Here is a 14,765-nt window from a genome sequence, read left to right as displayed (position 1 = left end):
TGAGTAATGTCCTCTCCAGTCTCGGCTCACCCAGTTGCTTCTGATAATGACACTTCTGCATGTCCCTGCCTTGAGGAGGCTAGAGACAGCAGCAACCTCAGCCAACTGTCTTCAGCTGCTGTGTGGCAAATGTCAGAGGGTACCACCAACCTGTGGGCCCCTCCTCTCAAGCTCCTGGGAAACCATTCAGCACCAACACTGCAATTTTCCAAGGAAGGCTGTACCTTCACTTAAAAATGTCTCCGAATAAACAGCAGGAGCTGAGCACAGTGCTAATCCCACCCCAGACGAAAGCAGCCAGTTTACCAAGAAATGGGTTATCCACACTATCTACTCCTGACCTAGCACAAACACTTGTAAATTCTACTAGCCAATCTCCCGAAGGCTCAGTGCTTCAAGACAAGCCTCATTCTGTTGCTGATGGAGACAGGAGGAGTGGTGGGTGGGGACAATCCCCACTAGAGATTCCAGTGCACTTTGGATCTAGGCTGCATAGACTTGAGCTGATTTTCCAGTTCTTTGGAGTGAGTGTGTGTGTGTGCGCCTACATGCACTCCGTGTCACGTTCTACGACATGGATGGGACAGCGTTAAGCAGATGTGCACAGGCGCTCTGACACTGGTGGCTTAGTGGGCGGATTTCTGCAGGTACAAGCCCAACACGTTGAACAAGAGAGAAATGCTGCATTATTCGACTTCAGCAATCCTCACAAACGTGACCCTGACTTGATCACCTTACCTCGTCCCTTTTCTTCAAACCAATGCACGACTTCTGCTAAATGTGCTTCGGTGCTTGGGATTTCATCTTACTCATTTCTCTGTTTTGAAACTTAGAGCAACAATTTAACCTAGTAACTGTCCATCTTGTCCAGTTGGTTTCCCAAGGAAATGGGGGCAGGGGCTTGGAAGTGTGCCTGTCTTTTCTGAAACTGACCACTTTCTAGTAAAATTACAAAATTGCTAGAACTGTATCTTTCTAGCAAGCTTTATTTTTTTACTAACAGGGGAGATGGCTTTGATGCTTGGCCTCTGTTCTCAAGCGAAGGATTTGTACCCATTTAGGTGTATGGGGTCTATGCAAGGAAAGCCTCAAATATATTCCTTCCGCTGTATTCTGACACCAGCTATTTTGTGATCGCTGAGGTGTCACGTCAAACCAATGCACAACTTCTGCTAACTGTGCTTAAGATCAAACATAGAATTCAGGCTAATGGGCATTAGATGGGGAAAAGTCTCCTAAGGAGCCCCTCATAGGAGTTGGTTCAGGAGGGCTCCTTTCCATTGGCTTTACTGGCAGGCTGCTAAGGAGCTCATCCCATAAGCTACCCCCACAACCACCTCATTCAAACACTTGTGTCTGAGCCCAGTGAAGCCAGCAAGCCCGCTCCACACACAGCACATTTCTGCTAAGGTTCATAGTAAAATGCAAGGGAGCCAGCGGCTTGGTTACCTGTGGACATGCTCTCCCCAGGGGACATGCCATCTAGCATAGGGTGTTCCGCAGACTGAGGACTAGAGGTCGAGAGGTTTATCGTGGGAGGCTGAGGAGGTGGCAGGGTGGGTCTCTGTCGGGGCTTAGGGGTGGGCCTCGATTTGGTTAAAGTGCTTGTAAAGACAGAAGGAGAGGACAGAGGAACAGCCGCAGCAGCTGGTGAGAGCTGGCCTAAGGCCAAGGAGTACCCTTGAGGGTAATTCAGTCCGTAGGGCGATGGGGTGCTCGGAGGGGTGGGAGACAGGCTGACTGGGGACGGCTGGCCGGTGGCGGGCTGCTCAGTCATAGCCCCCGACTGGCCAAAGGGAACCTTGGGCGGAATGGGTGCCAACTTCTTTGAAACTGAAAGAGAAAAACATGACACAACAAAAGAAAAACAGGTTGTTAAATGACGTCCATGCCGTGTGTCTTGTTAGCACACCCTTAAGGTGACCTGTCGCTGTTTCACTACCTCCATCTCTTGTCACACTGAGAGAAGGTAAACTCTACCCTGCATTATGCAATAAAGGAACATGGTGGTTAAAGACAAAAATCGACCTAGAGCTGCAAGTTTTCATGTCTTTCCATCTGTTAATGAATGTCGGGTGCCCTTCCCTGGATTCTTGCCATGATCTGTTCACACACACACATACGTGCACACACACGCAGTCATGCTGGAGAGCCAATGCCCCTCCACAGGCAGCAGGCTAATACCCCAATGACATCTGTCACCTCGAAGTGGTACAAGACTTCACAGCTGTACCCTGAGAAGAGAGACTCAGTCATGCTGGGTATGGCTGAGGAGGAAAAGGGTTCAAAGCAACCATGGAGTCCTGTCCAGGGAAGGTCTTCAGGGTAGGAAACATTCCTTTATGGTGCACCTGCAAACACTTCCGCCCAACTCACTTCTCTTCCCTGGATGCTTATAGAAAAGGTTGCTTTGTCAAAGAGCATGAAGTCACCTGCAACTGCTCTCCACAACCCTCTCTTTAGCCAGTTTTTACCAGGATCTGCCAGATGGTGGCGCTAGACGGCAAGGTCCCATCAGACCATCTCCCTGCCTTAAGCACTGAGGGAGGAATTTGCAGAGACCGTGTCCCCCACTGCTTTACCTTTCCTTCCGCAGCCTTCCTGCCTCACAGGTCTCCTTTTCTGTTTCACTACAGAACTGCAGCCTCTGGCTGTAAGCATATACAGACCTACTACAGTTTTCAAGCACCTTATTGCTGCAACCTCTTTGAAAGGGCTGCTCATAGCTGTGGGGAGCTCTGCTTCTAAAAGAAACTGTCTTTTAAGTTCTCAGGGAGGCATCAGGACTCTCCCCACTCCAGCCTCCAACTCTGGCTCCCTCAGTCTGCAGTGTGAATAAGAAAAGGTCCAGTACTGGGTTTCAGATTCCTATCTGCAGCATGCGCTGGGAAACTTACTTAAACCTCTTCTACACAATGGGAAACTTACTCTTCTACACAATGGGAAGAAGAATTGCCCCCCAAGCACTGTACTAATTAAAATGACGTTAGGTATAAAAGGCACCTGAAGTTCTTCCCTGATACAAATGGTCAACGTGCTCGACTGCTAACCAAAAATGTGATGTTGAGGGTTCGTCTCCACCCAGAGCCTCCTTGGAAGAAAAGTCTGATAATCCATTTAAAAATAAAAAGGCAGCTGTGAAAATCAGTGTATGGAACATAGTTCTACTCTTGACACAGACGGGGCGCCAGGACTCAAAGCTGACTCAATAGCAAAAGTTGTTATAAGTTCTGTCAAGTTGGTGAGCCTGGCAGTGGCCTTAGGACGCAGACTGGGCAGGAACATGGCACTGGACTGATGAGGGGGTTCAAGAGCGTGTCTTCCTGTCTCATAGGGCTACCCCCTCTATGCCCAGCAAGCCAAAGCCATTGTCACTGAGTCAATTCTGACTCAATGACTCAAAAGAACAGAATATAAATGCACCTCAGGGTTTCCGAGACTGAATCTTTACAAGAGCAAATAGCTTCATCTCTCTCCCTTGGAGTGGCTGGTGGCTTTGAACTGCTGACCTTGAGGCCTAACCTACTGTGCCACCAGGGTTCTTCAGCACTGAGTAAGGGCGCAGAAAGCATCTGTAGAAAATATAAGGAATGAAGGGGGTACTGATATAGCTCAGCGGTAGAATTCTTGCTTCCCCATGCAAGTAGGAAGGAGTCCTTGGTGGCGCTGTAGGAGTGGTACTCGACTGCTAACTCCAAGGTCAGCAGTTCAAACCCACCAGCCTTTCCTTGGAAAGCCTATACGGGGTCGCTATGAGTCAGAACTGACTTGAAAGCACTTAACAACAACTGACATGGAGGGACCTGGATTTGATGCCTGGTCTATGCTCTTTATTAGTGCGGCCACCACCTGCTTGTTAGGGGGGACTTGCACATGGCTGTGATGCCAGGTTTCAGTGGAGCTTCCAGACTCAGAGGGAATAGGAAGAAAGGCCTGATAATCTACTTCCAAAAGTCAGTCAATGAAAGTGCTCTGGATCACAATGGTTCCATCTCGTTCTACATGAGGTCGCCATGGGTGGGGATCTGAGCAATGCCCGCCAACAATGACAACACAGGAATGACGGGGAGCTATAAAAACCAAAGGGCTGAGTCACCACAGACTAGGGGAACGGGATTACTACTGGAGCCTGAAAATAGAAGGCTCAAGAGGTATCTGTCATGAAGCCTACGTGTGGAAAAGGTGAACACAGCACAATTCAACAAATGCTGGAACCAAAGTCCTCCAGCAGTCTCAAAGGCCTCAATTTAGAACCGATTAACCAGTCAGGAGCATTGACAGCGCAGTGGGCTGCATGTCAGGTGATGTAAGGTCAGCAGTGTGAATCTACCAGTTGGTGTGTAGGAGAAAGAAGAGGCTTTCTGCTCTCATAGAGATTTACAGTCTCGGAAACCCTATACAGGGTCACTGGGAGTTGGAACCGACTCCACGGCACATCCCCACCAACAACAACCACATATTTCACATGTGAAAGCCTGGGCAAAGACATGCATGAGGTGAAAACTAATCTGAACGGTTTGGCTAGGCCCCCAGCTGGTGCCCGTCGCGGGGCGCAGAGCTTAGCCTTAGGGAGTACTTCATCAAGAATGGCTGGGCTTTTACTGTGGGTTCTGCAGGCCCAAGCCTACCCTGAGTGGTTCATGGGTCGGGGTAGCAGTTCTATTTCAGGCCTTCCAAACCAGCTATATCCCAGGTCAGGACTCATGTAGAAACAAATCCTCTTGACCACTGCACACCTTCCACAAGCAAGGCCCCAGGAGACGGACGGACCTCATGCAGCTTTCTAAACGATCTTGGAGGAAGCCTTGGCCTACGTCTACGGAAAACACAAGCTGTGCCACTCTGCACAATGACTTTTGCAATGAAGTCTTGGCAGTGTCCTATATACGCACATAAAGAGCCTGCTCTCCAAATGAGTAAACTGAGGAATACTGGAGAAATCATTCTCCTTGGAGTGGATTAACTTCCCAGAGCTGGAATGCCAGCCCAGGACATTTTCCAAAAACCTTACAGTTTCTAACAGCTGCTGCCGTTGAGTTGATTCTGGCTCACGGCGGCCCCTGGAGTAGAACCACTGCATTGGGCTTTCTTGACTCTTATTGTTACATAACCAGATTGCCAAGTCTTTCTTCTGTGGTGCTACTGGGTGGGCTGGAACCATCAACTTTCAGGTTAGCAGCTAAACATAAAAACTAATTGTGCTACACCAACCCACTGTCATCAAGTGGATTGTGGCCCTAGAGGACAGAGTCCTGGCATGGCACTGTAGGGTATACACTGGGCCACAAGATCGTCTGAATCGCAAGGTTGACAGTTCAAACTCACCGTCCGGTCCTTGCCATAGGGTGGCTATGAGTCAGAACTGACGCAACTCGACAGTATTTAACAACAACAGGAAGGGGCCTATAATGTTTTGCTAACTGAGGGATATGAGTACACTACTGAGAAAAGCAGAGGCAACGTACCTTTTCGGAGGGTGTGAGGACTCTGGTCTGCAGCTGGCTGGCTGGAGCTGGTCCCCGGTTGCGTCCCTGCACAGGGTGGCCCCTGACTAGAGCCTGGACTTCCTTTCTGCCCAGACCCTGGAGAAAGTTCTTTGCTTTTAGAAGTGCTGAAACACAAACACACAGAACAAAAGAAGACCCCTAAACTTAGTCAACATCAGCACCTCGTTTGCCTACACAGATTGATATACAAGTGCAATTTGCTATTCCCAACTCGGGGGAAATAAGGGAAGCTCAGATTTGAGATATTAGTAACTTCTTTATCTCAAAGAATGAGTTTTACACTATACCAGAGTAATTCTCCAAAAACAAAAATAAAAAAATACAATTTCGTCCAGAGAGGCCAAGAGAGTAACAATTCCTGTCTCCATTCCTTTAAAGAGGACATACACAGAAACCAAACCTCAGGTCTCACTCAGGTCCGGTAAGACTTTTCTTTTATTCTCTCTCAGACACAAGGCAGCGAGGTACCCCGGCATCCATGCTAAATATCTACCTACCCTTCCATCCATGTCAGCCACCATTAAAAACAGGAAAGTCAACCAAACAAGCTCAAAAAGAAAGGAGAGGAAAAAATGATTTCTTGTGGGTTAATATACTTCTCTTGTTTTATTGAGAATACACGACATCCATCCAAGGATGCTAGGAACCCAAGTGCCTCCTCACTCATCCCTTCCTAATAAGGTTCACTTGCCCCAGCCCAGAAACGTATTTATCTAGTTAGCCTTGTTCCTCTCTCTCCTGCACAGGTGCAGCTGAGCCAATGAGGAGAGGTGGCTGTAAGGTGCTTTATTTGGAGTGCTAGATGGACCAGGCACAGTTAGGGTACAGTTGAGTACAGGTTAGTTAAGGACTCATAACTCTTTGTCAATGAGCTGGGTGCAAGGGGGTAGAGAGTGGAGTTCAGGGTGAGAGTTCATGTCAAGTTGTTGAGCAGGACGAGGAGGCAGTCTGGCTGCTGAGAGCCCAGGGCCTGAAGGGAAAGGAGCTGAAGGTAGAGTCTAGGGTGGGGAGGGCCTGCCATTCTCAGTGGAGGAGGAGCCCTTAACAGGAAGCAGGCAACTGGGCTGCGAATGACCAGAAACAGAGAAAAAACAACAACAAAAACCAATAGAACACCCGTTTGTACTGGGAAGCACGCAAGTGGGACGAGGAACAGCCAATAGGGCAAATAACAGCGCTAACACCCAAAGAAAAGCTTGGGAACCAATGACCCCAGGAGGCGCAGGAGGGGGAGCTCACTGAGCCAGCGAGTGGTGGAGCCTTCTCGAGGGGCTTGGGAAGGCCGCAGTCTTTCTGGCCTCCCTTCAGAGCTTGGGGAGAATCATCTTCAAAGGGCCACTTTTAGAGGGTGCCAAATATGACATGACACGGTTTCATGAATAAAATGGGAAATCAGGAGGAAGTCAGTAAGAGTGCTACGAAAGACCAGTTCCAGTAGTCTCCTTCCGATGTGTGCATTTTCTCCTTGTCCACCTCTCTGGACAACCCTTCATTCTTTTTGCCCCAGTGGCATTATTATGGCTGGTGTCACCCAGAGTAGCTACTCATGGAGCCATGCCCCTGAGGGCATGGCCAGCCAGCGCGTGGGCCAACCAATCTTCCGTCCAGTGGTGGAGACCACCAGTGGTGCCCATGCCCTCAGTGGCCAGTGATGGGGAGAGCGGAGGACGACGCAGTAAGTGACAGATGACAACAATCCTAGTGAAGACACCACCTTGGCATCCCCTCCCCATGCAGTGTAGGACTGCCCAACACCCCCACAGCAGTGAGGCTCAGGATCATTTTGGTGTCCCTCCTTCTGACAGTGTCCAGCAGTGTGGTCCATACTTCATCCCACCACACACACACACCTTCCTAGTGACTCCACTGGTGGACCCTTTAGCATCTCCCTCATGGACCTGCACCACCAGGACCAGGGACCTCTCATTCTGAGTTAGAACCAGCAGCTACACACCAAGCATACCGAGTGCCAACCTTCATCCACAACTGACTGTTGTTGTCTTCTCTGTCTGTCATTTCCTCAGTTCACAGAGAAAATCTCTTCTACTCGCTAGAACAAGTCTGCAACCTGTTCATTTAAGCTTTTGTATTTGTGTGGGGTACTGGCGTATGAGAAGGGGGGCGGGTGTGTGCGTGTGCGTGCGCGTGCTTGGGCAAAGACTGGTTTCAAAAGTTCAACTTTGCAAAATTTCTGACAGTCAGTCCCCAGCAGTGGCCATGGAGGAAGGCCACGTCCCTTAACAGATGCACTCCTGTGTCTGATGAGAAGCAGTTTTCCTAACTCTCTGAACTATTGTTTGAGGACAGAAACAAAAAAGATATTTCATTGTGCAATTCCCACTTCGAAAGTCTTCCTTTGCCCAGGCCTCCTGTTAGGCAGGGCACCCTTCCCCTAGATCTCGGGAGAACATGTTTTAGGATAACTGAAGCTTAAGAACAAAGATCTCTCTCTTCATCTTTGGATGGGAAATCCTTGGTCTCTGTTTGCTGAACTAGTGGTAGAATGGATTTCTTTCTTTGCTTTTCTTCTCCTACGACATTGGAAATACCACCAAGCATGCTGCAAAGATCACCAGACACAACAAGGTCACCTCCACTCCTGACTCAAGCTCATTTTAGAAGCAAAAATGGCTGGTATAAATCTGACAGCTAAAGAGCAGAAAAGAGAAATACTGAACTTGTACATTTGAGAACAGGGAGATTGTGAACATATGGGAAAACGCTGACTGCCTGCCTACACTGTTTGCTGTTGCAAGCTGCCACCTTATCTATTTTATTATTATTACTTTTGCTTGGGAATGTTATTCTTAGAAAGCCTGGACTCTCTGTGATAGAAGCTTGAGAGCTGGGAATGTCTTGATGCAGAAAGCCAGACACATGAATGTTTAAGATTGAGAAGAATGATCAGGTCCAAGAAGCCATGAGCAGGTGAAGCACACCCCTACCCCCACCCCCACCCCCCACCCACCTTCGATGCTGGTCTTGCTTACCTGACGCGCTCTGCGCAGGGCTGGAGGCCCATGCTAGATGGAGAAAGCGAAGGAGCGGCCGGGCTGTCTGGAGGCTGCTCAGAAAGGGGCGATGGAGGCGGTGGAGCTAGCTCAGCAGGTGGAGCGGGGGGCTGCATGGAGGGTGGGGCGCACGATGCTTTCCTGCCGACTGAGGAGCCTCTTCGGGCCACCCAGGATGTGTCCATGACCCTCACGCCCATGCTGGTGAGGGACACAAAGACACATGCTTACCCACACGCACAGGGGACTGACTCCCTCCCCCCATGAAGCAGAAACACTGAAGCACTTGGTGTGGGGGGCACAGCAGCACAGCCTTAGCACCCTCTTGAGCCCAGGGAAGCGAGGCATTCAGGGCTGCACTTTGCTGTGGGACCCCAGGAGCGCCTGCCCAAGCATCTGGGCTAGCTCAGGGGCCGGCAGGCGGGCAGCAGAGGTAGCAGCAGAAAGGGCCTCTCATGGCTTGGAGAGGAGGACGAAACTCGCAGCTCAAGGTGGGCAGGCTGGGCTTCATTCAACCCTCCAAAAAGCCAGCAGGCCTTAGGATGATAACCCGCCAAGCTCCCTGGGTGTGGACTCCACGCTTGCCTTGGAGAAGTGGGGGCTGAAGTGGGTGGGACAAAGACAGGGGTAGCATCACACTAAAACACCTAACGGACTCACAGCCACTTCAGGCTGGGATGTCTAAGAGGAGACATCTAAACAGACTTTTTAGTTTTCAGCCTGGGGTTCAGAGCGTGGGATTGGATCAGGATTCCTGCTTGCCCCAACTCCACCACTAGCAACGACCTGAAATGTAGCCACATCACAACCTCCAAAGGCCACTCTATTTTAATGATGGGGACAGTCTGCCAAGCAACCAAACACGGCACATTCCCCCTCTGGCTGAGTTCACTAAGACACAGCTCACTTGCTTATAAGAGGTTGAACATGGCCTTGTAGCTACCAGAGGATACTGTACCTTTGGATTTTCCTAAGGCTGCAGGGACAGAAACATACAGACATTAGTGTCAGAACAACCATATCTTCCTTTGGACATCAAGGTTGTCTTTCTGCACAGGCTCTCTTTTTAAGGGCAGGGTCTTGGGGTGGGGTATTTACAATGCCATGAAACCATTTCCATTTAGGTGGTCTCTCCATCAAAAAGTGGATTTTCTATTTGCAAGGGAGCCAACCACACCCTAACCAAGCGAAGAGTAAAGGGAGTGGGTGAAGACTTGATATTTATATGTGTGTGCGCGTGCAAGTATCCTAAGGGAGAAACATGCCAATAGAAGTGGTCCTCTGTTAACTTCTAGGTTATCTGAACTTAGAAGGTGGCTAGGTTAATCCTGTCTCCTCTGGTCTAGCTTACAAATTAAGGAGGCCACTGGTGTGATAGGCCAAACCCTTTGGTGACTAAGGCAGGAGGTAACATTTCGAGCACTGAGTGAGACCCAAGCAGGGAGAACAAAGACACGCCCAGCCCAGCCAGCAGGCGCCAGAATGTGTTTATGTTAGTCAAATGGTCACCCACGTTGGCTGGAGGCACAAAACTGTAACATCATGAAATCTGGTCCACCTAAAAGGAGTCATTGATCTCTATAAGTGCAGCAAGGTACAAAAAATTGTTCCACTTTGGAGACTGGTTTTAACAGGTGTTTTAAGGAACCTGGCTTTGGGATGGGCTCTGCAGTGAGGGCCACAGAGGAGGGAGGCATAGGGCTGAGAGCCCAGTGATGGAGGCAATTTCTGACACTTCTTCCTCCCCAGGACTATCAGAGGCCCCTCACACCCGGTACTACCACTAATAGTTTTTGTCTCCTCTAGATGGCTCTGAGGATACACTTTCTCTCTTTTCAGGGCCCACTAGATTTGTTTAAAGTCATCCTGGGCCTGAGAACACTTTCCAGTAGCTAAGCACAACATAATATAACAGAAGTGTAGTGGCTCTGTAAGCTAAGCACTGAGCTGTGAACCATAAGGTCAGTGGTTTGAGCCCACCAGGTGCTCCACAGGAGAAAGATGAGGCTTTCTGTTCATGTAAACATTTACAAGCCTCAGAAAGCCGATAAAGGGTCACTATGTCTTGGAACTGACTCGACGGTACTTAAAAACAACAGTTATCATGGGAGTCCTGGTGTAGCACTGTAGGATCAGCACTGGACTGCAAACCACAAGGTCGGTGGTTCAGACCCACCAGTCGCTCCTTGGAAACCCTATCCAGATCGCTATGAGTCGAAACCAACTCAACAGCACTTGAAACAACAGCAACAAAGTGATGGCTCTGTGGTAGAATTCTCGCCTTCCACGTGGAAGACCTGGGTTTGGTTCTCCTCCAATGCACTTCATACAAAGTCACCACAAGGCTGTCAGTGAAGGTTTGCATGCTGCTGTGACACTGAACAGATGAGGAAGAAAGGTCTGGCAATCTCACTCGTTATAAACCAGCCAATGAAAATATTTTGGATCACAACAGAATAGGGTGTTTCCCATATAGTGGTGAAAGATGAAGGTCTCTAGGTCGAAAGCCACTCAGAATACACACCGGCTGTAACAATGGGCTGAAACATGCCAAAGGAATGAAGATGAAACAGGACTGGGTAATGTCTCGTTCTGCTAAACGTGGGATCACTATGAGTCAGGAGCTGATGAGCACTAATGACAAGAACAAACTGTGGGGTCTGTATGAGCTACCTAACACTTAGTGTCCTGTGAGCATCCTCTATATAAGAATATGAGAATACTGATACAAGAAATGGACGGCGGCAGAACATGCATAAACTACCTAACACTCTTTGAGACATCAATAAGTGAGTGTGTGGATGATGATGATGAAGATGGTGGTGCTGGTGTTTGATATGCCAGTCAGGTATACACGGTGGAAACGACAACAACAAAAAACACAACGGAGCAGGAACTGCGAGCGAACCCCAGCCTAGAAAAGTCTGGTCACGGTGGGGAGGACACATTGCACATCTGTAACTCGGCACCAGAACAAGAGAAGGAAATATTAGAAAGACCCATGTGGTCATGTGATCTGGGTGATTTCTTCCTTTACCATAAGGACGGTGGTTCAATCCCACTAGGGGAGAGATGAGAGATTCACAGTCTTGGAAACGCTACCCAGGGTCGCTGTGAGTTGGAACTGACTGGCTGGGAGTGGTTTGGGTCTGCTGGTAGACGTAGATGGTGGTGGTTGTTGTGTGACACCAAGTCGGTTATAACTCATAGCAGCCCTGTCGAGGGATGTCGAGGCTGTAAGTCTTTATGGGAGCAGGCAGCCTCAGCTTTCTTCCTCGGAGTGACTGGTAGATTCAGTCTGTTAACCTGGTGGTTAGCAGTCCAGCTTGTAATCCACTACTCTAACAGGGCTCCTTGGTAGGAAAGACAGGAACAGAAATAATTAAGAGTTCCTGCTTCCTGGATTCCTTAATCTCCTCAGACTCTATCTAGTGAGTTACATGGGCCCATGAGCCTATGATGGTTGGGGTTTATTTTGTGTGTCGATTTGGCTAGGCTATGGTGTCCTGTTGTTTTGTCAAATACTAGTCTAGCTGTTGCTGTTGAGGAATTTTGTTGAGGTGATTACCATTTATAATCAATGGACTTTAAGTAAAGGATATTATCCTAGAGAACGGGGGTGGGCTCATCTAATCAGCTGAAAAACCTTGAGAGCAAAATGAAGGTTTTCTGAAAAGAAGGAATTCTTCAAAACTGTCGCACAGAAATCCTGCCTGAGTTTCCAGCCTGCCAAATGCATATAACACCCACGAATGCAACATCGATTCTTGCTCGAGTTTCCAGCCTGCCTGCCTGACAGATCTGAAGCTTGCTAGCCTCCATTCACTGACCAGCCCAATTCCTTAAATAAATCCCAAATCTAAAAGGAAAAAAACAAAATCAGCTGATATCAAATCGATTCTGATTCCTGGTTACACCATGTCTCTGATCCATAGGGTTTTCAATGACTAATTTTTTTTTGGAAGCAGACTTCTCCCAAGGCATATCTAGGTGGACTTTAAATTCTAACCTTTTGGTTAACAGCCAAACACATTAGTTGTCTGCATCACTCAGGAACCGTCCCTTGGTCTAGTTTCCAAGGAAAGAGGCAACTCATAATGTGATGGGGCAAGCAAGAAAATGATGTATGGTTTTCTTGTCCAACCACTCAAAAATGGCAGGGTCTGGACTAAGCGTCTCTCTGCTGAGGGGAGTGAGTAAGACGGAGCCAACAACGTCAGTTAGAGGCATAGAAAAACACAATGCCTGTCCCCACCAAAAGTCAGGGGTTAGGATCTTTCAATCCATACCCCCAATTCTGACCCCAGCAAATACCCTACCACTGGGACATCCTGTCCTGGATGGAGCACTGTCCCAGTGAGAGCACAGGTGGAGAGATCTGAAACAAGATTCTCAGCTTCCAGAAGAATAGGCATCAACAGGCAAAATTAGACTTACCACTGACCAAAAGTTTGCTATGTCAAGATTAGCAAGTTTCTTCTAGTTTTGCTTGATTTTCTCCCCTTTAAAGGTTAAACACCCACCTTGTCGTTTTTAAATGCTGGTCAAGAAAAATCCTACTCAGAGGAGGGATCAACAAATACATGGATTGGCTTGTTAGTTTTTCAATTTTTATTCCAGAAATCAGGTAAATGTGGCAGAGGCCAGGCAACAATGAGGTGACAAGAAAGCCCAACAACTTCCCAAATCTTCATTAACAACATGGAAGTCTGGGGACTGTTTAAGATGAACTTGGAAGTCTCTGCAGCAATGGCAGGCACACTCCAGGGTCACCAGACGAGCCAAGGTCAATAAGTAGGGAACTTATCAATTCAGCTAGTTACACAGAGACACACTTTGCCTACACTTAGCCAGTGAGGACAGAACCAAGATTTCCAGCTTTCCTGGAGATAAATGCATTCTGAAAAAAGTAGCAGCAAGTACTTAACGCCCCCAGTACAAATAAAGGCTAAAGTCCTCGAGCTATTTCACAGGCTTGCTCCCAGCAGACATGACTATGTGAGCCTTGGAAAGGAAACCACGGTGATATACTTCTTCAGGCTCCATCTGGTCAATCTGAACCCAAATATAAGTTAAAATTCTCACTGGTATCCAGGATGACTTTCCAAGCTTATCATAGATTGGGCTCTGGAATAAAATTATTGCACCATCAACCCACAACATATTCCCTTATACGGTTACTTTTCTATGTGTGCTGCCCACTCCCTCTTTTGTAGGGCCTACAAAGGACCTCTCTCAATAGTTCCTTAGGACACTAGGTCTGACTGTCTCACCAAGGTAGGTTTTACGGTCTACTCTGGTAGCGTAGTGGTTATGAATCAGGCTGCAAATCGTAAGGTCAGCAGTTCAAGACTACCAGCTGTTCCGCGGGAGAAAGATGAGGCTTTCTGCTCCCATAAAGATTTATAGCCTTGGAAACCCTGTACAGGGTCTCTATGAGTTGGAACCGACTTCACAGCACATAATAACAACAACAACAAAGAATTTGAGAAATGATGTATTCTACAACTACCCTTGTGAAGATTCTTGGCATAGAACAATGCGCTAAAGACTGAAAAACTCTACATTAAAGAAACTAAATGTAATGACTCGTTTCTTGACCTCATTAGATCCCGGATTCCTGTCACCTGCTACCACTCCCAGCCATAATACAATGAACCTGTGTAATTAGTGTTCCATAGAGCACAGTTCAGATGTCTTGAGAGCCCTCTCAACCAAGTGTGCCTGTTCCAAATTTTGGAAGTCCCAGTGTGGCGCTGTGGGTTAATGCTCTGGACTGTGAGGTCAGTTTGATCCTCAAGGTTGGCGGTTCAAGCTCAATAGCTGCTCCTCAGAAACCCTATACAGGGTCACTATGGGTCAGAACTGACTTGATGACACTTAACAACAATTCCAAATGTGGGTCCATCTAGATTAAGATCCAAGGAGCCCTGGTAGCTTAGTGTATGATGAGTTGGGCTGCAAACTGTAAGGCCAGCAGTTCGAATCTACCAGACACTCCAAGAGAAAAGACAAGGCTTTCTGCTCCCATAAAGATTTACAGCCTCAGAAACCCTATCCAGGGTCACTATTAGAAGGAAGCACCTCCACAGCTCACCACCATCACCACGGATTAAGGTCCAAATGGTGGAACAAGACGTGATGCAAAGCTTTCAGGCCAGACAGAGAATGAGTCACACAGTCCACGGAGCACTCTGGCTGCACTTCTTCCAAAACGGATCTATTGGTTCTTTTGGCAGCCCATGGC

At 48.1% G+C, this 14,765-nt stretch overlaps 1 protein-coding gene across 1 annotated transcript in view; it reads right to left on the bottom strand.

The window, feature by feature from the left end:
* Window positions 1–14,765, bottom strand: part of ARHGAP44 (Rho GTPase activating protein 44) — a 226,997-nt gene that overhangs the window by 2,655 nt on the left and 209,577 nt on the right. The window contains exons 19-22 of the mRNA XM_006863511.1: window positions 9,477–9,494; window positions 8,498–8,719; window positions 5,466–5,611; window positions 1,450–1,833 (exon numbers count right to left, since the gene is read on the bottom strand). Coding sequence (XP_006863573.1) covers window positions 1,450–1,833; window positions 5,466–5,611; window positions 8,498–8,719; window positions 9,477–9,494 — 770 coding nt within the window. The remainder of the gene's footprint in view (window positions 1–1,449; window positions 1,834–5,465; window positions 5,612–8,497; window positions 8,720–9,476; window positions 9,495–14,765) is intronic.

The sequence above is a fragment of the Chrysochloris asiatica genome, unplaced genomic scaffold (assembly GCF_000296735.1).
Source record: "Chrysochloris asiatica unplaced genomic scaffold, ChrAsi1.0 scaffold00054, whole genome shotgun sequence".
NCBI lineage: Eukaryota > Metazoa > Chordata > Mammalia > Afrosoricida > Chrysochloridae > Chrysochloris > Chrysochloris asiatica.
This window is presented reverse-complemented; position numbering and strand designations above follow the sequence as displayed.